Raw genomic sequence first — 26,844 nt, 5'->3', positions numbered from 1 at the left:
TTGTTATATAAATATTGAGGTTTTTAAAAAAGCCTCAGAATTACATGAATGTAATGGGTAATTTCAATGGAGAAACCACAAATACAATCAACTTGACAAAGTCTGTCCTTATATGCATTAAGCATTTAAGTGTCAGCCAAATTGTTGTCTTTTTTCTCTCTCTAAATTTTTAGAGTAGGGATGATAAAGTAGTAAGTCTTCAGAGTTAATTGTCTTATTTATTGCAACTTACTTTCAACTGGTCTTTAAACCACTGCTTTATTAGCTACCAGCTACTGTCATTCTCACTCAATGTACTGCAAATACTACGTGCTGGTCCTTTTGCATTTCCCTTTCATAGGGTGATTCCACAGGACTTGCCAATGATCAAGTGTAATTAAATATTTCACTTTTGCTAAGTTGCTTATCATTCCTTTTGGTTACAGCATCACAGTAATTAACATGAATTACTCTAAGGTATTTTACTTACTTTCTTGATGCAATGAACTATAGTGGGATCTTCAGGTAACAGTCCCAACAGAGGCTCTCCTGTGCTGCATAGTCAGCTGTGCTAGGTTAAGGTCTGGAGCAATGTCTTATGGCAAATCCTGGAGAGACTCTTTACATGCTTTGTACGCGGATGAAATGGGGGAAGTACTATCAGAAACGCAGGCAGTTTGGTTTTGCAATATGGGCTGCCTAAGTGGGCACTTCATTTGGCTCTGTTTCCTGTGGTTTTCTTGATATTCAGCATCCATTTCTGTGTGCGGTGATGGAACAGAGCTGAAGTCATTGTTTTGCTTACAATGCTTTTCAAGATTGCTGCCACACAGAGCATTGTACCTTAGAGTCCTTATTTATCTTTATCACATAAAGATTGAAGTACATGTAAATTATTACTATTATGATTCTTAAAATAGGGTTTGATGTTCAGAGCTGTAGACCTTTACTGGCATCTGGGAGCCAAAGCTGTCAATTTGATCATAAAGCTTGCTGCTAGAGAAAAAACTGCTTAATACAAAGAGTGCTAATGGTGAGCAGCAAACTTGTGAAGAATACTTAAGGGTAGATAGTAATGCTAATAGATTTTGTGGTTCTTGGTGTAGAGGGCTTTACAGGGTAAAGGCTTGTCATCTCAAAGAGAGATAATGAAAAAAAAGACTCACAGAAAATGCTCACATCAGGTGATGGTAGATGGAATGCACTTTTCGCCTGCACTGTTGGAAATAACCACAGAGCAAAATTGGTCTTGTTAAGTAGCCAGAGATATGAAATTAAGACTGAAGATTAATCCAATTTGCTTCAAAAAAGAATGACAAATTTAGTACATCCAGTTTGCATGTTTGTAATAACAGGTTCATATTACTGATTGCATAATAAGCGATGTACTCTACCAGTAAACACTATTCCTTTGGTACTGACCTGCACTGCATACTGAGCTTCCCACTTTTGGATGCAATGAGATTCTTGTTTCTCATCAAATAGTAAATGAAACTTAAGCAAGATGTAGACCCTATTAATGCTTCTTGAAATCTTAAAAGAATGATTTTCCTTTCTATCATATTTATAAAATTATGGTACTTACAGATTTCTTTCATTCATCATTTATATAACGTTATTTTAATTTACTTGCTGCACTCAATACATAGTACTGTAAATAAAGTATTTTGGATTTTTTTCTTTGTTTGTTTGTTTTCTGGAATAGATTCATCCAACTCCTTTGATTCCCAACCCATATTTGGGAGTCAACAAGGCTTCTAACTTTTTGCCTTCCACTATTTACTGGAAATGCAGTTCTTTATTAAAATACAAACCAAACAACCTCATTTCTCCATGCAAGTTCTTCCCTTTTATTATTGTATAGTAATTGTTGATAAACCCTGGATTTTAAGGGGCACTCTAAATTTACTGTGCTGTTTCTGTTGTAAAAAAATTATTTTTAGAGATCTGCTATTTATGAACATTTCTTCTTTTCATCTAAGGCTTGCAACTGTAGCAACACTGGTTCAGCCAATCTCCAGTGTAATGTATTGACAGGTCAATGCCAGTGCAAAATTGAATTTGGAGGACGAGACTGTTCCAGGTGTGCATTAGGCTACAGGGACTACCCAGACTGTGTTGCCTGTGATTGTGATTTGAGAGGCACCAAAGCGGAGATGTGCGATGACACTGAAGGACTTTGTGGTTGTGAAGAAGAAACTGGCATCTGTACTTGCAAGGTACTGAACTATTCAGACCCTTCTGGGACAGCTTTGGGGGTTTCTGGACATTTGTTGCATTAAAGTCATGGAAGGTATAGAGCTGAAAGGACTTCAAAAGGCAATCTGCATCTGTTCTTTAAGATGTTTATGAGTACACCTAAATCACCACTAAAGGATTTTCTGTGCCAAACAGGTGTTATTATTTAGCCAGGAAAAAAAATGAAATACAGTGAAGTTTTTCTGCTCGTACACATTTGGTTTTATTAGGTTTGGGAACAGCATATTGATTCAGATGATATAGCCTGCTTTTCTGAAAATTCAAATTATAATTATAGGAAGAAACCAATAAATACAAAATCAAGAATCTCAGTGGTTTTTTACATATGTTTATACTGCAAGTTCAAATTTGTTTCCTATGCTATAGCCAAAGTCAGTGCTTAAGAATAATTAAACGTATATTGCTAATAGTGAAACCTGAATTGATATTCTTGTATGAAAAGAAGGAAGCATTAAACACACAGATAGTATAGATTTTTCTGAAAAGGTGGAAATCTGTTCTTGATAGACTGAGTGATAGAAAACTTACTTCAAGACTACAAATGTATACCTTCATAAGTGTCTCTCCAGTATCTGGTTAAAGGTGCCAGTGGATACTAACTGTAGTTTTGGGTGTTTTTTCAAGTTCAGACTGGGGAATTGAGACACTTGAAATAGGTCCCCTGATTCCTATTTATACTGAGTAATTTCTTTGGCTTTGAGAGCTCCAGATGAGGATTTGAGGGGAGATTCTGTCTTGAATGGAAATTTATAGCTGCCAATTTTTGATAGAAATTCAAATATGAGTTTAGCTTGAATGTTCCATGGTCAGGGTTTTTTTGTTTGGTTGGTTTTTAATCAGCATAGGAAAATATTGAAAAAAATAATGTGCTGCATAGTAAAACAAAATAGGTACAATAAATACCAACTAGTTTTTCTTCCAAAAATAGCCATCTTTCATTTAGCTAGTGAAGTAATATGAGTGTAGTGTTATGGTTGTTGTTTTTTAATTTCCTTCAGGAAAATGTATTTGGTCTACAATGCAGTGAGTGTAAACCTGGAAGTTTTGCTCTGTCTGCTAACAATGCACTGGGATGTACTCCATGCTTCTGTTTTGGGATGTCCACACTTTGTTCGGAACTAGAAGATCATGTGAGAATTCCTGTAAGTAAAGTGACGCAAATACATAGACACAGTCTGGTGTTATCCTCATGTTAGGTACCACACTGGTGTGCCAAAAGTTGTGTGCATTTAATGAATCAGGCTGAATGTAGTTGACTGGTTTATGGAGGCATATGTCAGAATAGAAAAGAAAGCAAACGGCAAATGGTAACAGTCCTATTTCTAAAACTTCTGTTTCACTCTTCACTTCTTAAAAAAGTAAATATCAAACATGTTTTCCAGTTGTTTGTGTTGGACATTACTCCAGGATGGACTGTTGACTGTTTCAAAACAGCTAAAACTGTAAATAGTATATTACAACAAGGTAGAATATTTTTGTTGAATGATTCGTTTGCACTTTGTGTTGCAGATAACCTTAACTCCAGATCAGTCCATTCTGCATGTAGTAGCTCAAAGTAACCTGACTGGAACAGTGGAAGGAGTATTTTCGCAATTTCCTGATATTTTACTGGATGCTGCCATAGTCAGAAAATACTTAAATACAGAAACGTTTTACTGGAAGTTACCAGAGCAGTTTCAGGGAGACCAGGTAAGAACATTAAATAACTCGAATGCTCTGTAGATGACTTCTTTATTGTCTTAATAGACCTTCACTATATAATAGTCACTTTATCTTGATAATATTTTTCTATGTTAGTTCTATTCTTGTAGATCATAATACTATAACTATCCAGTGACTGAACTTATTTATAGCAAGCACAAACAATATGTTTACATTACTCTTATCTAATGAGATATTTCTTGACCCTGTAAATTGGTAACACCCATATTTGATTGCCGTGTTACTCTTCAGAGATCCTAGGAGGGGGAAACAGTAGTATACTCAATTTCACTGTGGAAACCTGAAAGAGTTTTTAACCTTGATGCTAGAATCAGTATACAGATCATGAAATCTCTATTGCTTAGGAATTAAATGAAAATTGAGTGCACACCTTGAAAGGGTTTAGAAGAAGAAACTAAGACTGCTTTTTAGAAATATGCATTTAACCTTGGTGGAAAAACTGCTGAGTTTAAGGCAATTTTCATGTTTTATTGCCTATTCTCCAAAGAACTGGCAGTTTTGCAGTCTACAGCTGATATTAAAATATTTTCAATTAGTAACTTTAAACTTAGAATAAATAAGAGTAATAATTTTTTAATCCAAACAGCTCATGGCCTATGGAGGAAAGCTGAGATATACTGTTGCTTTTTATGCTTTGGATGGCTTTGGAACGTCAAATTTTGAGCCACAGATTCTAATGAAAGGAGGTCACACCAGCAAGTTGGTCATATATGTAGACATCCCTTCTCCAGAAAATGGAGTAAGAACTGACAAGGAAGTAGAAATGAAGGAGGTAAGCCAAAATGTTGGTGTAAAAATACTTACCTTTCTTCTATCAACTTACACAGAAGAGCTCTATGTATTAAGGAAAATACTTTGAAAAATGCATATCTGATTTCAGATAGACTGAGTAAGTAGAGCACTTGGATTAAAATGCATCTATTTAAGGAGGAAAAAATGGCTGGGAATATTGTGCTAAAGCAGCTCAGATTTTGGTGATAAATGGCAGGCAGCCAGGGATTGTCCCTCTTGGGCAGTCTCATAATTTTTTAGCCTCTGGGTTACACTTACAGCCAAGATACAGCATATAGCACCATGTGAACCCTAGCCTAGCAGGAGCAGTAATTTACAGCAGTGCTCACAGGGCAATTTCAGAAGAGATAATGATGGCCTCCTTTGATTTCTGGGAGTCTCTGCTGACTGGGGCTGAGGGGAGGTCTAGTTTCTATCGGCAGTTCACAGGATGCAGTTACAGCAGCTTTTTTTAACTGCCCACAAAATGAGTACTGTGAAGTCCTGATCTTTTGGCTGTCTGGGTTCTCCAGATCTATCCAGAAAAAGCTGTGCTAAGCAGGCCTGAACTGCTTCACTGTAGAAAGTAGTCATGGAAGTTGAGCACAGGGAAGTAAGGAGAAATTATATAAAACCATATTTTGTTCTAACGTGGAGCAAACATGGAGTTTTGGATTTTCTGGGACTTAGAGTTTAGACATAGCTACTGTGACTGCATTTCTGAAAGAACACGTAAGGAGGAGCAGAGGATGACTTGAAGTAAGATTAAATACTCATGGTTTTAATAATATGTGTTATGTTTCCCTAGGATTCTTGGAAGTATTTTAACTCTGTGTCTGATGAGCCCGTCTTGCGTTCTGACTTCATGTCTGTGCTAAGCAATGTTGAATACATCCTTATCAAGGCAGCTTATGGCCAAGGTTTACAGCAAAGCAGGTAAAGCAATCTGTGATTGCATTTATTTATTGTATTCCATTTACTGTAATTTAACCTACACACAGTCCCAACTGAGCTGTATAGTAAAGATTTAATACAAATTAGAGAAATTTCCAGTTTCCTATTTATGACTTTTGCTCTTCATCTGATAAGAAAAGATTTATGACCCTTAATGGCAGCAGAATTTCCTCTTTAATTCTTTCTGTGAAACACTAAATGTCTCTGCTACTTACTTTGATAGCAAAGGGCATAAAGAAGCACAGGCTGATGCAGTGTTCTGCAGGATGGGTGGTATATATATATATAAAACCACTCATATAAAAAATATATATGTTATGGATTATTTCCCATCTTATTTTTATGGATATTGAATTTTTGTTGGGTTTTTTTTCTATTTAAACACATGGTCCCTTGAGTTCTTGTACCAATTTAGGTATCTCCTGTAGTTTTACGCACTCTGGGCAGTGGTAGTAAGACATTCCCACCTCAGAGTGGTAGCATTTTATAACCCTTTTGAACAGAACTAAGTTATTAATGGGAGGGAGGGGATGGGATATGGTCATTGTATCTGTCAGTCTGGACACTTGCAAGAGAAACAAAGAAATGAAAACCCAATATCTGTACATCTTCACTTCTGGGAAGAAGTCTTGATTCCAACTCCATTTTGTGTTATTTTTTATTCACATGCCCCCAGCTGTCTTTTTCTTAGGTCTATCCAAAAATATGTGAGACAAAACAAATGTAGTTGTCTAATATATCTGAGATAAAAATACATGCTCTTACGTGGTGGGTTTGGCAGGTTTTGCAGATCAATAGGAATTAATCTATATTACTTTGAATGACTTCTGAAATCTCATAAATAAGTAAAGAATCTTCAGTTTTTGAGATATTTGCATGGGAAGAAAGGGATTATGGAAGATTATGCATGGTAACCCTGACCTTGAAGCATGAAAATGTTTTTGGATCTTGTTTTTGTTGTTAGAGATTCTTTAGATGTTCATGCTCTCTTCTGCATGTATCTTGTAGAATTGCAAATGTCTCAATGGAAATTGCAGTCAAGTTTGAAGAAATGCATCTAGGCAGAGCTAGAGCTCATCTTGTAGAGCAATGTAGGTGTCCCGCTGGTTATACTGGATTGTCCTGTCAGGTACAGAATCCTTGAATCCTTTTTGTGTGTCTAATAGTGAGATAGTAAAAAAAAATTACTTAAATGGCTTTTAAAATTGTTTGTAACTGTTGATAGCTGTGATAATTTTTTTTTTTAATTTTGTTTTACTTCCGCTACAACTAGAGCTGTGCTTCAGGATACTACAGGGGAAGGCCTACAGAACGCAGTGTAAAAGAGCCTCACACTCTGATGGCGCCTTGTGTGCCGTGTCAGTGCAACAACCACAGTGAAACCTGTGATCCTGAAACTGGAAAGTGCTTGGTATGTACATGTTATACATTTTTCTATTGATTTGACCCGAACATACAGTAGCAGTAACTATGAAAGGAGGTTCTGGGAGAAGTATATGGCTTTACTATTTGGATAAAGTGTGATTTCACACCCCCCCGCCCAACTCCAAAAAAATGGAAAATCTGAATAGTGCTTCCCTTATGGTGAACTCAGTAAAATTATCAAGGTTTTGGGGCATTAACATACTCAAAACCATTAATTATTTTAGCTTTAGTTTTACTTTTAAAATTACTTGTGTATCAGTTCAGTTTATCTGTTTTTCTGTGAGACTTTTTGGGCTTGTCAGCAAGGTCTGCTTAGTCACACAAAAAAAAGAAGTAAAGGAAGCAGTAAGCCATACCATAGCACAGACTAAGTCAAAGGCAAATTCTTTGTCTCTCAGGAAGAGAATTCTCTGGGCAGCTTTAGATGAGGCTTTTTTATCACCCAGAGACTAAAGTATTGTAAGAATATGCCTCAGCTAAGTTAATTTGCTCACTTTGTCATTTTATCGCAAAGGTTGGAAAGAAATACATCGGTCTATCACACTAGTGAATACTCACCATTCTTCCTCTGACCTTGTTTCAGGGGTAGCAAGTCACCTATGTGTGCTGAGATTACTACTTAGATATTTCCAGCTGAGGGTTGTAGGCAAAAGAGCTGGGTTTCACCTCTGACTTCTGCTCCCATGCAATTAGGAGACTGCATTGCTACTGTTTATTGTTGTCAACTAACCTCTAAAATACACACTAGCAAATATATGAAATAAAAAAAAAAAAGGAAAAAAGCGGAAAAAAACCAGAAAATCATTTTTATTCACTTGGTGGACTAGTCAGTTAAATTATGTTTAAAATACCAATTTAATGTTTTAATATTAATAGCACTGGTTATTGATCAATACTCTTGACAAATTAAATTTAGTGTCTGTGGATCCTAAGTGTGGATAGTCCTTGGTTTATAGCATTCAGATGCACTTGCTGAAACATTGAAACTTGTATTTTTCATCCATGTATTCTGTTTAATTTTTCCATCAGGTTCTTTGTTGTTGTTGTTTGTCTAGGGGTTTTGTTTGGTTTTGGGTTTTTTTTGTTTGTTTTGGGATGTGTTTTGTTTTAGGATTTTTTGTTTTGTACTGTGATGTCCTGGCCTGAATTAGATTAATAGAAGCAGAAATACATAAACCTTAATGAAAATTTAGAACAGAAATTAGGTCAGTGTGCCTGAAGGAGATTCACATAAGAGAAAATATGCTGGCATTCTGTTTATTTTTGCATAAAAGGTTCCTCCACTCAGAGAATGCTGACCAGTGGGTAGTGACATTTAGAGATGATTGTTGGAAACTGTATACATATATTGCTTGGAAGGAAGATAAAGTTACTCCTGTTATTTGTTGTTGCTTTAAACTGTCTGAATTCCATTTTGTGTATCAGAACTGCAGAGATAACACAGTTGGTGATTACTGCAGTGCTTGTGCCCCAGGCTACTATGGAAAAGTGACTGGATCTGTCAGTGACTGCTCTCTTTGTGCCTGTCCCAGAGCCAACCCTGTTAGGTAACCAGAACTTAACTAAATCCAACGTACACTTTACCATTCTGTATTTCTTGTGTTGTATGTCCAATCTCCTACTCCTCCTACTCCTCTCACACTGTGACAATAGGAGTTAGTTACTATTATTTGTCCTTAATTTTTAGACATTAGAAAGATACCTATTTTATTTAGTAAATGGAGCTTGCATTCTGAGCTGTTCACAGCTAGTGGTAACTCTGTGAGGTTTTAAAGATAAAAAGATTAACACATAGATGAGTCATTTTTTTTTCTCTAAGAGTAGATCAGCCACATAGACTGTTTTATAGGCAATGGAGTAAGTTGCTCTGACATTGTTTAATTTCAAATGTGGGTCTCTTTCTTCATTCAAAGAACAATGCTTTTGTATTTACAAAGATTCAAGCCATCTCCTGTCAATTGGCAGGAACTTTTCATGAGATCAGTCCTAGGGGAAGAACAAGTGCTCTTTTGTCTGAAATTTATACATCTGTTTGTTTGGTAGAGGAACAGTTAACTTCGCATTTTGAAAATCAAAATGCTGTGTAGGCTGTTTTTTCTTCAGAAGCTTGAAAAGCATATTTGTTGGTTGCTTTTGTATCATTGAGTCAGAATGAGAGTCTGGGAACTCTGATGTTCTCATGCAAGCCTCAGTTAGATACATATCATGCAGCATCTATTTTTCATTGTCTTACCTTTTAAAAAGAAAGCCATAAGGTGCTTTAGCATGTTATTCTCTAATGTTATCCTCTAATAAGGTCACATTGGGAAAGCAAACTTAATACAAATAATTTAAAGTAAAAATTCTAGAGCACTGCATGAGATTGAGCAGAAGGTGCTGTTGCTTGCAGTATTTAGCCTGTGGTTCAAGGTCTTACCTGTCTTTGTATGGTCTTATGTGTGAGCAGGTGTTTGTTTATCTTTCCTCCAGTTTTAGTCCCACTTGTGTCCTGAAAGGTGTTCAGGATTACCACTGTGATGCTTGTCTTCCAGGATATGAAGGACAGTACTGTGAAAGGTGAGTTACACAATGTCCCCATTTATCCCCAACTCCCAAGGACAGTTTGATTGACGTGAGCCATATTTGTACTCAGAATGGATTATTCAGTGTTCAAAGATAGGTATATGAATGAGTGTTCAAGGATTTAGAGTGATTTCTTAATTACTGTTGAGCTACTAATAAAAAAAACTATTAGTGATTCTTAAGGATAAGTGTAACTTCTGATTTCACGATGGTTATCCCCTGATGTTCAGTGTCCCATTCCTCCCTGTGTAGGTGCTCCCTTGGCTATTATGGTGACCCTCAGCTCCCTGGTGGCAACTGCCATCCATGTCAGTGCAATCCAGGAGGCTCTGTTCATGATAATTGTGACCGTGCAACTGGCCAGTGCCTCTGTAAGCCAGGAGTGACAGGACAGCTCTGTGACGAGTGTGAACCGAGGCATCTTCTTGTGGATGACGAGTGTGTTTGTAGGTGCTTTTTAAATTTTTTACTTTCCCAATGGGCTTTGGTCTACTCCAGTGATATTTGTGTGCACATGATTATTCCTTGAATGTTTTTATGATGTCATGCCATACCCTTTCTATGAAGGAAAGAAATCTTAACAACTTAATATTTTTTAAAACAGAGGAGTTTGGACAAGGTATTCTCTGGAGGTCTTGTCCAACCTCAACCATTCTGTGAACACAGAGGAAACTGCAGTAGAGATCATAGCATCAGACAAGCAGTTGATCCTTAAAATGGCTTATTTAGTGTTACAGAGAAGTTTAGGAAAGATCATTTTAAGACTTTTTTGCTGGCTGTAGAATACCTGTGTTTATTAGAAAATGTTGAATACCTATGTCATTGACCCTTTGGATGTGAGCTTGCTCTGATAATACTTTTGGATTATCCCAGGTTTATAGGCATTCTCCATCAATAATTAGTCATATTCCACCAGTAATTAGTCTTGAAACTCCTTATAAGAGAGTAAATAGCAGAAAGACACATGTGGTACAGTAATCTGCTTTTACAATGAATTAGGATTTAGAACTCAGATTTTACTTTGTATAAGTGAAAAAAAAAATACAGGGAATAAATGGAATTACAGCACTATAGGCTTGAATTTCCTGTTTGAGTGAGTGTCAGTAACTTCAATCTTTATTTATAGTAAAATAGCTAAATAGGTCAATAAGTTAATAACACAGCAAGTAGCTCAATAGGTATCAGGACCAATAAGGCTTTAATGTGTGCTAGACTGAGGAGAATATGTTTAGCTAATGTGTGCTAAACTAAGGACAATATGTTTAAGTTCACTCTTGGGCAGGAAGGGGAGGGAATGACTACAAATCTGTATACTCAGAATTATTATACCTTATTACCTTATATTATTATTATATATATTTATAATATATATATAATTATTATACCTTATACCTTAACTCAAATGGTGACGGCACATACTGTCTAAATCAAAATGGCTTCATGTTAATACTAATACCTCTTCATTCTCTTAAAATTGTTTATTTAGCTTGTGATGACAACTGCACAGGAGTTTTGTTAAACAGTTTGGATAATCTCAATGAGGCCATACTTTCAGTGAACCTCACTGGTATTGCCCGTGTGCCCTATGGGATATTATCAGAGTTGGAGAATGCAACAAAACATCTGAAGGTAAAATGAACATGTAAACAGTAGAAATACTTAGTCACACCTTTAAAACAAAACTTGGCAGCCACTCATGTGTGCTGGCAATTTAATAGAAGCCCTCCTGAAGTTCATGGCTTGAATATCTGTATGTGTGATACCTGATTAAGGCCATTATGTTGGCTGCCTGTATTAGTTTCTTTTCATTTGTAGCACTAACATTTAAATAAATGGGTTAATATATTTTTCAATCAGTAATATGATTACTGAATGTGCTATATGTATGTGCTTCACCTGGATTATGTGTGTTCTTAAATCTGGCCCAGCAAGGGGATTAATTTTCAGCAGTGGAATAGAAACATCAGGCCAGGTCTTCTCCCTTTTTGGCCCCTTTTAACCAAAAGAGCTGCCAAGGCATAGGTTTAGAGGCTGTTCCCCTATAGCCCCCTGAGTCCTCCCATAGAGTGCTAGGCTGCTTCTCCATTAGCCAGTGTGCTTGGAGTGCAGTAATGTGCTTCCTTTTTAATTGTGTGGCAGTCGAAATGCCTTACTCTATCCTCACCTCAGGAAACTAAAGTCAGGTAGGATGTTTCAGTGTTGGACGCTTTCAAGCTGCTTGGAGCAAACATCCCTTCAGCTCCTCTCCCCCTTAAGCAAAGCAGGAAATACCACATTTAGTGATTCTGCAAGGTCATTTGCTGTTGCTGAGGATTAAGTTCATGTGGTCTCTGCACAAAGCCAGAGATAAACAGGATCCTCCCTACTTCATGACCACTAAAATAGGAACATTTATTGATAAGAGTCTTCTCAGCAATAGTCAAGCAGACAAGCTCTGAGTCAGAATCAAGCTATCTTCTTTGTATTTCACAATCTCTCACCAAAATCAAAATAACGTGAGCCTTTTTGTGCTGCCAAATTCAGCAAATCAAGAGTCTGAATTATAATTTCTTCTGTTTTAAGATGTAAGACAGAATGAATTCCAGTTAGTGTACTTCAAGATGTTAATAATTACAATATTTGAGGCAAACTGAGATTAAGTTACATGTTTATGCTTCAGCATATCCTTTAGTTTTAGTTGCTAACCTTCTAGTTTTAAAGCTTGTTATGCTTCCCTTCCTTTATATCCTAAGGCATAAATGTACTGAATTATTGTAGTACTTCAAGGATACAACTGACTTGCTTTCTGTAATCGTTTTGTGTTTGTATAGGAGTGTCATCTTCTGGAACTTGGATACATTATTCAATATATAGCTTTTGTTTAGCAGTTAAATTGCAAAACAAAGTCAAATTTTATGTAAAAATAAAGGCAGTTTAAGTTTCTCCTTTAGTACATACATTTTTTATATTAAAATCAAATCAAAGCCAGCTGTCACTTTCTTGGAAGTGGGGTGCTAAAAATGATATAAAACTTCTTGTGATATGATGTAATTTTGTAGTGTTTTTTAAACAACTTAATCTTGAGGGTAAGTTTATAGTCTTGTAATGTTTCTCTCTTTGGAAGTAGGTATTCCACTTTTTCTGGCTAATTGAAGATTACCTTGGCTTTTACCTTGTACCAAAGTAACTGTATCTGGAAGCCAGAAAATCCCCAAGTTTATTTCTGTGAATTACAGATCTTCCCTGAAGGGCTGTCCCTGCACTATATTTTGTCTGCCTCATGCTGGTAGCTCAGGAATTCGAGTTTTTCTGCTTTTCTATAACTTAGGTATGGGTCCTTTTAGTGATGAGAAGGTTACCAAATCAGATTAGCCACTCTTCATTGCTTCAGTAGTTCTGTTTTTCTTAATTAAAGCCTCCTACTTTACTCCTCCTTATACACCTAGACTTGATTGCTGTCCATTTCTGGTTTTTGGAACTAGGCTTTTAAAGAAGCTTGCTGTCCTTTATTCCAGGAGGCTCAAGAGCTTCAGCTTTCTCTTTCATTTGTTCTTCCTTCATGCTGAGGAAAGGACTTTGACACAAGGCTGTTGAATACCCTTGTATTACTTTAAAAACTTGGACAAAAGTAAACTTATTACGGTATTTACAATGATTGGCTCTGAAACATCTGAAATCTAAAAATAACCTTTCCTAGACTTGCTCTCTATGTGAGAGATGCCTTAAGTTTCTCTGCAGCTCTAGAGAAGTGGTATTCTGTTGCAGGCCTTGACTGTATCAAATATTATAGACTTGGATACAGTGGCCTATTTATTGCCATATTAGGGCAGTTTTGAGGTGACCTTGAAGACAAATACAGCCTATTATTTTCTCTCATTGACAAAGGGATGCACAGGGCTGCTGATCTCCAGGGTCATCCTCACGGATACACCCTAAATGCAGCTCTTCTGACAAGACCAGCTGCTGAAACAGTAGTAGTGATGGGACTGGATGGAAACATTTAATTTGATGGGCCTTGGAACTTCTCAAAGTAGCTTATTTGGCAGCTGAGACTGTGGTGAAATTGAGAATCAGGAAAGCAGAAATGCTGCTTCCTTCCTTTTTACTTAATTGAAAATATGACATGGCTGGATTCTCGTTTCTTTATTTAAAAAAATGGTACACTGTGTTGCATGAACTGTGTGTATGTAATTATTTTCTGTCATTTTATGTGCTTTGCAAATCAGTCCTTTTAAACATATAAATAATCTAAATAGCGTGCATAGCTATTTTCTTCCCATTACTTCTCTGGACACACACCAAAGTCTTCAGATTACAGTGAGCTGTTCCTTCTTGTTTCTTATAGAGGTCTATAGTTCCTAGAGAAAATCCAACTTACTCATTAGCTACAGCAAAAGAAAGTCTTCTGAGTTTATCAGGAGGAATTGATCAGCTGCATGAAGAGGTGGGTGCTGACTTCTTTATTCTTAGCCTTTCTGGAGAGATCATTTGAGGTTTCATAGCATGATAGATTAGCACCAGAGAGCTGTTTAGAAATTATTTTAAATCCGTGGAGTTCAATGAAAGAATTCAGTCCATTCTGTAGTCTTTCTGAAGAGGGGAGTTCTGTGAAATTCTTCTGCAAGCTGTAGGTGGTTTATGATACTGTACAGGAGATCTACCTGGTTTCTGTTAAAGTTCATATGTTTTTTGTACTGTAATCACTTAAGGTCCTAAAACTGGAGAAAGTGAGATGCTGTCTTCTCACTGGTTTTAACACATGGAGCTTATTCAAAATTATGTCATAGCTGAGTATTCACCAAAAAGTCCTTGATACCTGTAGTATTGTGTTTAAAATTATTTTGGCAGAAATACATCTGTTGAAAAGTTGCAGGAAAAGTCAACAACGTTTGTATTCTTTATTTAGTTTTAACAGAAGAATAATTATAGGTAGAAAATTGACAGTAGTACTTCAGCCATTAGGTCCCATTTGCTGAACACATGTTCCTATAATTTTCTGACTATGTATACAGAATCTAACTATGTGCTTCTACTGACAGTGTTGTTATTGTTAATAGTGGTGTATCCAGAACAGTGATTTTCTTAAGAAACATTAGTTGTAGTTAAAAAATGATGTAATATTTGCTTACTTAAAGAAATGGCTTTGGTAACTATTAGCTTATTGATTATGAAAATAATTGATAATTCTTCACAGGTCTCAGGGTCTGGAACTTTAAATACAATTAAGGCATCAGCAAACATGGAAGCATCATAGATTTATGAATCAGCTAGATCTACCTTATCTAAAAGCATTGTTTACTCACACTAAGCTTTGTCAATATTGGGAGAGAAAGCATAAAACCCATGCAGAAGTGTCATGATTTAATCAGAGTTTTAGGAGAACTGTCCAAGATTATCTCTGATTTTATTCTAGATGACTAGATTTTTGAAAAAGGCTTGGCACCTTAACACAATGACTCAGAAAACCAGGAATAAAAGTCAAGAACTGGCTGACTTTATTGACACAGTACATACAACCATCAAAGGTATCCTGTTTTTAACACATTTCCACTTCTTTACAAAATTTAGAAGGATATTTCCTTTGCAACTTTAAAAGAATTATTTACATGGAAAGTGCTGCAGTTTGCACAAGGGATTCACGTGTTCTGTTTTTTAATGGTATGACTAAATTGTTTACTCTCCTACTTAGTACTTGCTGAAGTTGCAATGTCACTAAATGAAACACTTGGCCTGGATCTCCCACTCTCAAATGCTACATCTCAGAGACTACAGGATGATATTTCTGCCCTTTTGGATGCATTGCGCAAGAAAGATTTTGTTCAACAGCACCATAATGCTACCCTAGTCCTCAAGTAAGCCTGTTCTACTGAAAACTTTATTTCACATCTGTCTATAGTGTACAACAATGCTTTTTGAAGAGGAGAAACATTTTGCCATAAGTGGCAGTGCGTTGAATAGTTAGCCCAGGTGGAGCTATATGAACTTTGAGTTTGGAACTACATGATTTGACGATATTTGGTCATCCCATGGGATACTAATGTGGGTAAAGCCTGTTCATTTGGATGGGATACAAAATTCCCTTTCAATAAGTGAAAAGAGTCACTGGTTTCAGTTTGTTTTAGATCTGGCCCTAATACACATGTCCTTGTTGATTTTGGCTGGAGACATCATAAAACTGTCTCAGTCAATTGCAAGCCCAGGACATGTCAGGCCTGCTGGAGGACACGATGATTTATTATCACTGTAATATGCATCACATGGATTTGCAAATGAAACCAAGGCATTTGTTTAAGCATTCTGAGCCACTGTTTAGGATTGTGTTCTGTTGTCTTGATTTGTCCCCAGTTAAAAGCTATTTGAAATGGCTTTTTGTTAATTATTGGTTCTTATTGCTGGACTTGGCAAGATAAAAAATTTACTGATCCAACAGGCAGCAAAATTTTTGTTTCAGTTTCAGAAATACTAAGTAATGTGACAGGACACCAAAAACTGTAGGAATGTTAACACTGGCTTCAGGGAATAAAGATTTAGACCAAAGTGGAATATTTCTGAAAATATGACTCTTCTTTATGAAGTGCTTTGGATTAACCAGGAAAGACTATCTGTGTTGCTGGCATGTCTCATTTTCTTCAGCAGACTCTTGTGCTGAATAAAAAATTGTATAGAATCTAAATAGACATGAAAATGGACTAAGAATGTGCAATTTATGTCTCAAAATGTCCTGTTGCATAGTGGCAGACTTTTTAACATCAGTTTTTAAGCTGTTATACAAGGTGTTTGTAAAGTAACTTTTTCAATTATAGGATCTTTTGAAGTTTCTGAAAGTTCTCTCATGAGGGTCCTTTGAAAGATTGAAGAAGAGAGTTAACACATTATATAAGGTTGTTTGCTCTGCAGAATTTCTCATGCAATGCATCTGTAAATTCGAAAATCATTTAAATAAACAGCTTGCTGGTCCATATTTCAGGAAGCAGAAGTTACCACATGACTTGCAGTGGATTGAGTTTGTGATGATGTACTTTAAGCAACATTCATAACAGAGGTCTCCACACATTTGCCATATAAAGCAAAGTCCTGAGACAGTTTGGAATATAACCTTTTTCCTCTATGCTGAAACAGAAAGCATTACTGACATGTAAAATACTTTAAATCTTGTAACTTTTTTAAGGCTATGGCTTCTGGTTCTAATTCTCTGAATTATTAGTTTTAGGAAATACATGCAAATGCACATCTGCTGTTCAGTAAGAAAGATGGGAAGTGTTTTGCTGTGTATAACTGTGAAATAAACTAGGTTTCTTTTCCTTTGGCTAAAGTTCTATGTGATTTGCAGTCAGATTAAAAGGGACAAACATTTATGTAAAAGTATCATTACAGGAATTGCAGTGTTCAGCATATGTGCTGAAATGAAGAGAAACAAAGGATTAGACTTTCAGGATCATTTTCAGTTCAGTTTCTTCAATACTGGAAAGTGTTCAAATGGAGATGCAAATATTCCCAAATAGAACAGTTGAAGCGATTAACAACTGACAAATTTGGGGGGGATTTAATATTTGCCAGATAATCCTTGTTACCAATTAAAAATATTGGTAAGTGCAGAGATTGCTCATTTCAGTGTTCATTTTAATGAGACTGTTCATTTTTATTTGATATTTAAACTCTGGACTCTTGGATATATGTCTTTCAGTTCTGGTTACTTGTTTGTTTCCATTGTCAATTCTTGTAACTGATGTTTTGATTTTACATTCAAAATATGAATCACTACAATTAGGATAAAGAGCAGGCCCAGAGGAAATTTTCACAGAGATTTTGATGTGGGGGGTGTCCCAATTTAAGACCAAGCAAATGTGATTTATACTAACTCCCTTTCCCCTTTAATCATCACATACAAAATTTTTGAACTGTATTTCTGTGCTCTCCCCCAGCCAACCATCTAGTTGTGTGGTAAGATGATTAACTAAGCTACCATGTGTATGTATGCTATTGTAGAAAAAAATTGTAGACTTTTGTAAGAAGATGCATTTAAATTAATTTAATGTCTCCATTTTCTCCTCAAGAAATCCATGCCTAAGTTTCTCCTTCCTCGTTTAATTTCTGATTCCTCTCCTTGTCAGAGCTGCGGAAAACTTGTTGATCCAGGTTCAGAAGGAGTATCTTAAACCCCAGCAGGAACTTGCTGAACTGAAAATGGATGCAAGCCAGCTCTTGGCAAAGCATAACAGGAGACTTCAAGATGCCCAAGACCTGGTGACTGAGGCGCTTGTGAACATCAATGAGACCAATCGCTTGTTTCCTCTTATCTCTAGCAACCTGGCAGAGTTAAATGTAAGACTGGATAGTCAGTATTGTTGCATAAGAAATATCAAATATGAGATTGTGTTTAAAAGCTTGTTTGGGTTTTTTTTTAAACATATTTAAACATTTTAATATGTACGACACATTAAAAACTCGAAGGAAACCAGGCCACTGTTTGAAAACCAAAATATTATGTGTTATGTGAACTCATCTGCACTAGCTGACTTTACAGACTACTATAAAACACTTGATTTATGCTATAGGACAAAAAGCTAAGTATAAAAGAAGGTGAAGAAGTTGCAACCATGCACATTAAAGAAGGAAAAGTCCTAGTGAATGCTGCTGCTGCTCTTGCCCGAGACGTAAAGAACTCAACATCTGTAAGTCCTTAAGTTTTAACATCCTCCTTGACTCTAGGGTGTATTTTGGTCATGAAAAACAGAAAGAGAAAACATTTTGTTTTGCAGAACCTGGAAGTGCACCAGGATGGGTTACTTCTATGGAGCAACAAACTGCGACATCATGTGGATGAGCTGGTGATGCAGATGTCTGTGAGAGGAGTGCTTGACCTGGTATACAGAGCTGAGGACCATGCCACCCAGTTCCAAAGACTTGCAGATGCACTGGAGAGGTGATTAACTCAAGAATTATGGAATCATGATATTTATGTTATGTACACATTTAATATAAATAGGTAGTAGCTTAATCCACTAAATAAATTTTCTACCCGTGGCAGGGAAGTTGTACTAGATGATCTTTAAAGGTTTCTTCCAATCCAGTTGGTTCTGTGATGAATTTTTATTCCTCATTTCATTTCAGTGCTTTTTACTTTTAATGCAGTGTAACTTTGTTAAATGATATGGAAGAGGGTCAATTAGTCATGCATTTTTTGTGGTTGACTTATGCAGTAACTAGCGAATTATAAAATGTCCAGTGAGTATATCCTGGTACAGCTTGAAAAGCTTTTGGTCTGTGTATGAAAACTTCTTGACAATACATCTCTGAATCTTGTCAAGAAGCTATTCTTACTGTACCTCTTTTATTGTTGCTTTCAAAGCATTTTGCAGAAATGAGTGGGTTGCAATCTCAAATCCACTCAAATGTGCTTCTAGAATTTGAAGTTGCTAAGTCATTCTAGTTAATTCAGTGGAAATTAATTTTCTATCCCAGGAATCCTTATAGGATGCTTGCTGTTTTCTCTTTTAAAGTCAGCTAAAAGTTAAATTATATCACACTGGAAAACAACACGTATTTTAAAGTTTGAGAACATAAAATTTTGCTCTGAGTAGCATTGAGCAACACTTGACTTCACTACAGCCACATAAATTCAATAGAGCAAAATTTAATACAGCATAGCTTTCAGAAGTGTATAATTTCCTCCTAGATTCTGTATTTCTCTACTTCATTTTTGAGCTCCAGATAGGGACCTGTTTCTGTTCTGTTTAGGCAAGACACTTCTGACACTTTAGTCACTTCTGTTTTAAGTGTCTTTATAAATTGAAAAACTGAACATAAACAGAAAGGAACAAAACAGAAAAAAAAGATGAAATGGAACAAAACAGAACAAAAAGTAACAAAATAGAGAAAAAAACATAGTTGAAAAGCTCTGAACTGATTTTTTCAATTCAAAATAATTAATTTAAAGCCCATTATGCAACATTGGGCAAGGTGTGCTCGTTTTTTTCAGAATGCATCATGTATTCTGGGAAGATGTGCATGTTTTCATTGAAGACATGGAACTCAGTGCTTCATTGAAAACAGAATTACTTTTAAATTGTTTATTTAGTGGCCTCTCTAAAGTAAGAAATGTGACTCTGAACACAACTGCTGCTATCTACACCCACTCCAGTGTTAAAAGTGTGATTGAAAGAACGGAGAGTTTGGCAGATGATGCATCTAAAGTCGTGAATGGCCCCTTGGATTTAGTAAGTATCAATATTAGTATTTTAAGGTACATCTTCCCCTCTTATGTTGGAATATTTCTTCTGATTGTTTTTGCACTTGCTGAAACTTGAGTCTTCTTGATGGAGGCATGTCCTTGTGGCAGCCTGTCCTACCAACTTGTATATACTGTATCCTGAACCCATACTTCAAGGCTGTAATGGTAACACATTTCAAGTTCTGTTTATCTGTCTTTTCTCTCTTCCTCATTTACCTTTTTTTTGGTTAGTTTTCTTTTTAATATATAATGCATGACTAGCTGTACTGGATTTAATTCTGTGAGGCTCTATATCAGTCATCTGACATGCATTCCTGTGGAATTGAAGTTCCCAAACCCTCTAGTGCTCCCTTCCATCTTTGGAATTATTCAACCATCCCCTTATTTGACCTGTCCCTCTTCCATTTCTATCTGGGTATTCCCAATCACAACTATTTTGCTCAGTTGGCAATGTTTCACAATCAATGTATGTTTGTGTCTCATCTACCATCCCTCTGCCGTGAAAGATTATCAGATTGTTATTGAAACAGTAGATTAAAAAGACCTGACCAGTTTCCAGTCTGATCTTCTTGCTTTCATATTATTCTGTTTTCCCCCTTATACCTCTTTTTGCTTTTCCTTATTGTAAACCCAAGGAAGGAATGGGCTATATTTTACAAGTGTCATGCACATTATACGTGCAGAAACAAATATGTGACAATGCATTTACACGATAGTGATCAAAATAGTTGGCATTGTTTTTTGCGCATGTTATTATGTAGTGCTCTGTTTTATTAAGGCTTTGTACAGCATGAATCTTTCAAGGAATTTTCTCAGATTTTTTTCTGTTGGAGAAATTTTGGATTAGAAGAACACTTTCAAGACTGGGATTTTGAAATATCTCACTTTAAAGTGCTCAGTGCTGGAAATTTTGAATTTGGCCTGAAACTAGAATTACTGATGTTCCAAAAGACAACACTGAATCACTAGCAGTGTTCAAACTAGAATTTGATAGATTTTGTTTAATAATTGTCTTTTTTTATTAAATTGCAAAGAGATTTAATGTCACATTCTGGATAAATGACTGCAACTTGTGGTTTTTATAATTGATGCTTAATAAGGTAATGAATAGAATATCTCATAAATAATGAGAATATTCAGTAACTTGAAGTAGATATCTGCAGATACTTATATGTTTTCACCTGAATTTCCGTTTTTCATATGTGGCAACTCAATGTCTGTGTTTTTCAGCCAGAGGAGTCTTTCAGTCTACTTGGAAAAGAAACTCTACTGCTTAGTTCTGAATTTCAGAGTGAGGCTAAAAATCTGAAGAAAAAAAGTGATGGTTAGTTCTTTAGAGTTCACATTTCTGCCTCTATTTCTTTTTTCTATTTTCTGTTTGTCCTTTTTTTTCCGTTGGCTTTTTTTTAATGTGGTGTTTTTTTAAAAAAAAAAATTAGCATAAGCTAAGGTAAATATGACTATGTACGTAATTTCATACTATTAAGATTAATGTACTCTGGAGTCATAGTATTTTCATTTTTGGGGTAAGATTATAATTTTTTCTCTGTAAACATTTAAAAAGTTGGCCTTCACTATTCCTCATTTATCTACAAACAGTACCTTTTTTAAATGGCTGTTTTTCCAAACTTCATGAATTAAATCATTGGATATTGTGCAGTAGACAAAAAAAAAAGCACAATTTGTGAAAAAAAATCAATTAATCCATTTTTATTTAATAAATAATGGATTACACAAGTATGTAGGATGATATATTTAAACCATAATCATTTTTACTTGTTTGTTCTACACAGCTGAGATACAAAAACAAGCTGAACTTTGTCTCCATAGATTTGAAAATACTTTTGGTTTTTTTATTATTGCAAAGATACCAGCAAAGGATTGAAGTCTACACCACGAAAATTCAAAAGCATTTTGAACACAGACTTTGTGTAGGAGCAGAACCAGGCCCCAAGTTAAATTTCGGACAAAATGAGACAGAAAGTGAAGGTTTCACAGAGATAAACTGTAACTGTAAAATGGTCTTGTCTTTTAATATCAATGGCTTTACAATTATGGAGCCATTTTGTGTAGTTCAGATGGACAGAAATGCATACCTTTTTCATTCCTTCTGTTCTACATATTTTTATTTCTAGTGAGAGGATTCTGCAAACAGATCACAAATATGTAGAAAACCCCCCACTTCTTTGGCTTCTGTCAAATACCACAAAATGTGAAGAACTCTAATGAAAATTATTGGAGTTCACAATCATTGAATCATTTTAATTTATAGCCTTTTCCTCACTGTGTTTCTACCAATCCAGTCTCATGGAATTGGGCAAAAAGGATAGCTTTTAATAGAACAGTGCTCACAGGAGTTTATCTGTTCATACTGCATTCATTTTGCATTCCTGTTTGTAAAATGCACTTTCTGTTGGAGGGGAAAAAGAAGTTCCATTGATGAAATAAATGAATGCTTGTTATCACTGTAGTTGGGATTTGTGTGGGTTGTGTGGTATTTGTTTATGCATATGTTACTTCTTTCCACAGGACTTTTATTTGGATTGAATGGGTTGAACAAAAAGGTAGAAAAGATTCAGGAAAGTACTAATAAAATTGTCAACCAACTTAATGATTCTCTGTTGACACTAAGAGTATTGCCCAACAGTAAGTGAAATTTATATTAACATTCTTCTTATTACAGAAATGTCTAGTACAATTGTAATAAAGTCCCATTCATTGTCTGATTGCAGAGATGTAGAAATAAACTATATTGGAGACTACGTTTAGCCTTCTTCCTTACAAGGAATATTTTACATTTTTTTTGTAAACCCACTAGACATGACTGGGTTATCATATAAGGTCGATCATCTGATTCCCATTTCACATAACTTTAAATCACGAGGACCTCTGATAGCCGTATAATTACACTGGTATGAGAAGAGATTGAAATTCTAGAATATTTAATCCCATGTACAGAGAAATTTATATATGGAACAGTGAGATTTTACTTTGTTTTGATGACTTGTTTCAAAATGGTTTATACTGCACTGCTAATCTTACAGTCTGCATCTAAATGTTTTCTTCTTGTAAATGCTGCCTTCATTTAACTGATTAAAATGTACTTTTCTGGGCTTTTCCAAAACATAAGAATTCCCCCTTTTTATAGTCATTATTTTGAATAAAGGCAGGACCTAGGGTTTGTGAAAACTAATGGAGAAAATTACTTTCAAGTTGTGAATAAGAGGGGCCAAAATACTTTGCCAACCTTATTAATGTTTTTAAGTTAGAAAAACACTGATAAAGACTTCCTGTCAGGGTTGTTTGATTCTAGTGTGTGGATCAGAATGCTAAATTCAAAGCCTTAAAATACCAATTTTGCAATTCAGACTCTTAATTCATGCTTTAGGGTGATATTAGTGATAGAGTCACTCTGGATATTAATTGCAGGATGCTATCTAACATAAAGCTAGACACTGAAAATTAAGGCAGTATGAAAATTACAGGAGTGTCCTTCTTAACTCCCAGTTTAACATTGTTTAATTTCAGTTTTGTTTTTACATTTCTTCAAGTTGCCTCTTTTCTATCTGGGCAGAGATTCATGGTGGCATTGCCCTCTGTATAGGGTACTGATGATGAAGGAGGATCCTTTCAGGCCTAACTCAAACCTTTTGTGCCACCTACAGCATCTTCCCACTGTTCTGGGCACAGAGGGTGTAAGGCACAGGCTGAGATTGGGAGTGGTGCACTCACTACATAAGTGATTGTAGCCCAAAGCAAGGGGTGTAGGATTGTGTAGGATTCAAAACATAAAGTCTCAGACTAGTGTCTCTGGGTGCCAACACTCATTTAGGAAATTTAAACACTATGAGCCTGATGTATTCATGTAATCTTCCTATTGAGATAGGCAGAATCAAATTTCCCAAATGAACAAAAATACAATTCTTACTATGAAAAGAATATAACTGACAGCATTTCTAGTGTTTTGACTATGTTTGTAACTGCTGTTATGAAGCCAGGCATTTGTTAGTCCCAAGTATGTATCAAAGTTTTGAATTTTTTTTATCCTGGGTTTCAGATACAAGGAAATACATGCTTGAAGTGAAAGAGCTGGCTGTGTCTGCAAACACCAGTGCTGTGGTGGGTTTAAGTCGCTTTGGGGATTTCAGTCAAAAGCTAATGAACACATCTTCTACACTGTCCCAAGTTAATGACACTCTGAGGAAAACAAGTGAACTTATTACTGATTCATCAAAAGCTGGTAAGTTTACTGCCTCATTGCTCTATAGAAATGTCACTTCTTGCAGAAGCAGTACTAATATTCAGTTTTAATAGGCATTAAATATGAGTCTGATGGACTGAAGGTTTCTTCCTAATTCAATAAAAATGTGTTAACGTTTTTTAAAAGACCTTTAGAGGATTCACATGGAATACCCCTGAGTATGTATATTCCTTACTGATGTTTAAAATTGCTGAAACCAAAATGGTCAGAAGCAGTCCACCTTGGCTAAGTATTTTAGCAATGAATAGTACCTTTTGCTTTCACCCTGCTTCAACATTTCATTTATGTTTTTGCAGCAATCACAGCTGAAAAACACGTTAAAGAAGTTGAAGCACAAGCAAGTCTTTTATTGGATAGGCTCAAACCTTTGAAAATGCTAGAAGAGAACCTGAACAGAAACCTGTCTGAAATTAAAGAGCTCATCAGCCAGGCCCGCAAGCAGGCAGCGTCTGTAAGTTCCATCATCCCAGACTTAACTGACTTCACGTTCACTTTTAGCAGGGAGGGAGTCTCACTAAAGTCCAAAGAGAAGTCCAACTGATTCTAAAATCATACTTGCCGGGCTGTTGGTACATTTTAAGGTTTCAGCATCACATTTGTTCTTGCATTTGTGAGTTTGTCAGAACAGCTAGGTAGTAATTTATCTACTATTTCCTTCTGTTTCCTATAAAAATAGTGAAATACAGTATGTCAGAAAGCAGTCACAAGAGCTTTTGATGAGAAAGAAAGAAAGAAGGGGAGGGGGAGGGTGCTGCTCTTCTTTTTAGTACAAGATGTTAATTTTTAAGCTTATTTTCGAGATTGAAGTGGGTTCCCCCCATATAACATCAAGCTACAAATTTTTTATCAAGACTATTGATTCTATCAATAAATTTGCCAACTGTGGTTTGTCATGGCAATATGTTCTTCTTTGCAAGAAGCAGCTGTGCATCCAGAATACTCCAAGACAAATAGTATACTTGTTTTTAAATCCCTGCTTCTCCCTTAAAGACAGCAAAAGTGTACTATGGATCTCATTAAAGTGAGAGAAATATGAAAATGACTTTGCACTCAATAATTTTTGGTTTGCCTTTGACTTTAGTGTGGATATGTTATTGTAATGTTTAGGGAGGTTTTGTTAAGAAAAAAAAGAAAGGACTCTCAGTTCTTTCTGCAAATCTTCTTAATTATATGGTTATTGCTTCTGTTACAGTCTGCTGAAGCTTAATGAATCCACTGCAGAAAAGAGGGAATAGTATTTTTTGAAGTGTTTTAAACCACAGATGTTCCTGGCGGGGTGAAAAGAAGTGTTAGCAAAATCCCTTTTTCCAATTTTGGGAGTTCGTTCTGGGTTTTTTTGTAAATTTTTACTGCACGGAAGAAACTTTATATGTCTGTGTCCATATGCATACACACGTGTGCTATGTGCATTTGCTTGTTACAGGCATATTCAATGAAGCTGATGGAGTTAAGGCTAATGCTAAAATGTGTTTTCTGTCATTACACTACCAAGCTCTTTGGAGATGACTGCATTTAGCTTGAATGAATGTCTTATCAGTATACTAGTCAGTGGTCAAAGGCATCAGTGGTATGACAACAGGAATAAGAATTTCTTTATTTAACCTTAAAAAAGTTGAACTTATATATTCAGAAATGTATTTTTTGGATAGTCTTATAAACTGTGTTGTAACTTTGAAATAACCAGAAATATTACAGACTGCGTGTCTTTTAAATTTGTTTTAAAAAAAACCCCTTTCTCTCAACATAGACTAGAAATGGTTTCTTTTATTGTAAAACATTTTGAGTTTCTGTATCTTTATTTTCTGTTACTATTACAGTGGCTTTTACTGATATATGGGCTTACAACCCAAGATTTATTGTTATTTTCTAAGGTATTTGGATAGTTTATTTTACTGACTTCAAACCTTCTAACTGAGTGAGTGTATTAAGACAGACTTCATTCTTTTCTATTGTGAATCTCTTTGTCAAGTGATACCTGGAAGATTGCTAAGATCTAACCCAGGTGGCAATACTTAGATTGCATAGGGGTATCTCAGCAAAAATCTTGCATTTGTTGATCAGAAGCTAAGTACATACTCCAGAAATATGTGCTGTGTGAGACTTCTTTAGATTCCATTTCCTTCTTTTCCCCCCAGATCAAAGTTGCAGTATCAGCAGACAGAGATTGCATTCGTGCCTACCAACCCCAAATTTCATCTACGAATTACAACACCTTGACACTCAATGTGAAAACTGCTGAACCAGATAACCTGCTTTTCTACCTGGGTAGCAATGGAAAGGTAAGTTTCTGGTGTACATTTTCTGAAGGTGGTGGGAGTCAAATGTTTTAAATGACTGAAGTTATGTTTTTTCTTACTTGATTTCAAAATAAGTAACCAAGTAAAGCCCCTTGCAAACACATTTGTTAACTAGGGGTGGAAATACATTTGTGCCTTAGATGACTCCAGAGATTCTCAAAGGTAGAGAATAAAAACACCTGATTCCTTAGCACTGCCTCTTGACCGTGTCATGAAACTCTCCCTTCCTTTTCCTGTGTTGTACATTAACCTTGTGAAGTTTAACGCTCTATGGAAGGCTTTCATATAGCATGCTGGAGTATATCAAGTGATTTGCTAGGTAACACAGCAAAAGTACTTGAATTTGGTGCTCATGGGCATGGTGCATCCACCCAGTTTAAAAAGAGCTTGATGGCTCACTGCTA

The 26,844-nt window shown here is 35.8% G+C and overlaps 1 protein-coding gene across 1 annotated transcript in view; it reads left to right on the top strand.

Annotated features, from left to right (window-relative positions):
- LAMA1 (laminin subunit alpha 1) overlaps window positions 1–26,844 on the top strand; it is a 100,705-nt gene that overhangs the window by 56,600 nt on the left and 17,261 nt on the right. The window contains exons 23-45 of the mRNA XM_064656504.1: window positions 1,962–2,198; window positions 3,237–3,380; window positions 3,748–3,927; window positions 4,547–4,732; window positions 5,540–5,667; window positions 6,694–6,814; window positions 6,959–7,096; window positions 8,536–8,657; window positions 9,580–9,666; window positions 9,925–10,118; window positions 11,159–11,301; window positions 13,997–14,095; window positions 15,065–15,176; window positions 15,341–15,503; window positions 17,763–17,973; window positions 18,207–18,323; window positions 18,411–18,574; window positions 19,730–19,868; window positions 21,113–21,206; window positions 22,412–22,528; window positions 23,940–24,122; window positions 24,440–24,594; window positions 26,279–26,422. Of these exons, the coding sequence (XP_064512574.1) occupies window positions 1,962–2,198; window positions 3,237–3,380; window positions 3,748–3,927; window positions 4,547–4,732; window positions 5,540–5,667; window positions 6,694–6,814; window positions 6,959–7,096; window positions 8,536–8,657; window positions 9,580–9,666; window positions 9,925–10,118; window positions 11,159–11,301; window positions 13,997–14,095; window positions 15,065–15,176; window positions 15,341–15,503; window positions 17,763–17,973; window positions 18,207–18,323; window positions 18,411–18,574; window positions 19,730–19,868; window positions 21,113–21,206; window positions 22,412–22,528; window positions 23,940–24,122; window positions 24,440–24,594; window positions 26,279–26,422 (3,378 nt within the window). The remainder of the gene's footprint in view (window positions 1–1,961; window positions 2,199–3,236; window positions 3,381–3,747; window positions 3,928–4,546; window positions 4,733–5,539; window positions 5,668–6,693; window positions 6,815–6,958; window positions 7,097–8,535; window positions 8,658–9,579; window positions 9,667–9,924; window positions 10,119–11,158; window positions 11,302–13,996; window positions 14,096–15,064; window positions 15,177–15,340; window positions 15,504–17,762; window positions 17,974–18,206; window positions 18,324–18,410; window positions 18,575–19,729; window positions 19,869–21,112; window positions 21,207–22,411; window positions 22,529–23,939; window positions 24,123–24,439; window positions 24,595–26,278; window positions 26,423–26,844) is intronic.

This window comes from Pseudopipra pipra, chromosome 1 (genome assembly GCF_036250125.1).
Source record: "Pseudopipra pipra isolate bDixPip1 chromosome 1, bDixPip1.hap1, whole genome shotgun sequence".
Classification (NCBI taxonomy): domain Eukaryota; kingdom Metazoa; phylum Chordata; class Aves; order Passeriformes; family Pipridae; genus Pseudopipra; species Pseudopipra pipra.
Note: the sequence above shows the minus strand (reverse complement) of the source record. Positions and strands in the feature narration are given on the sequence as shown.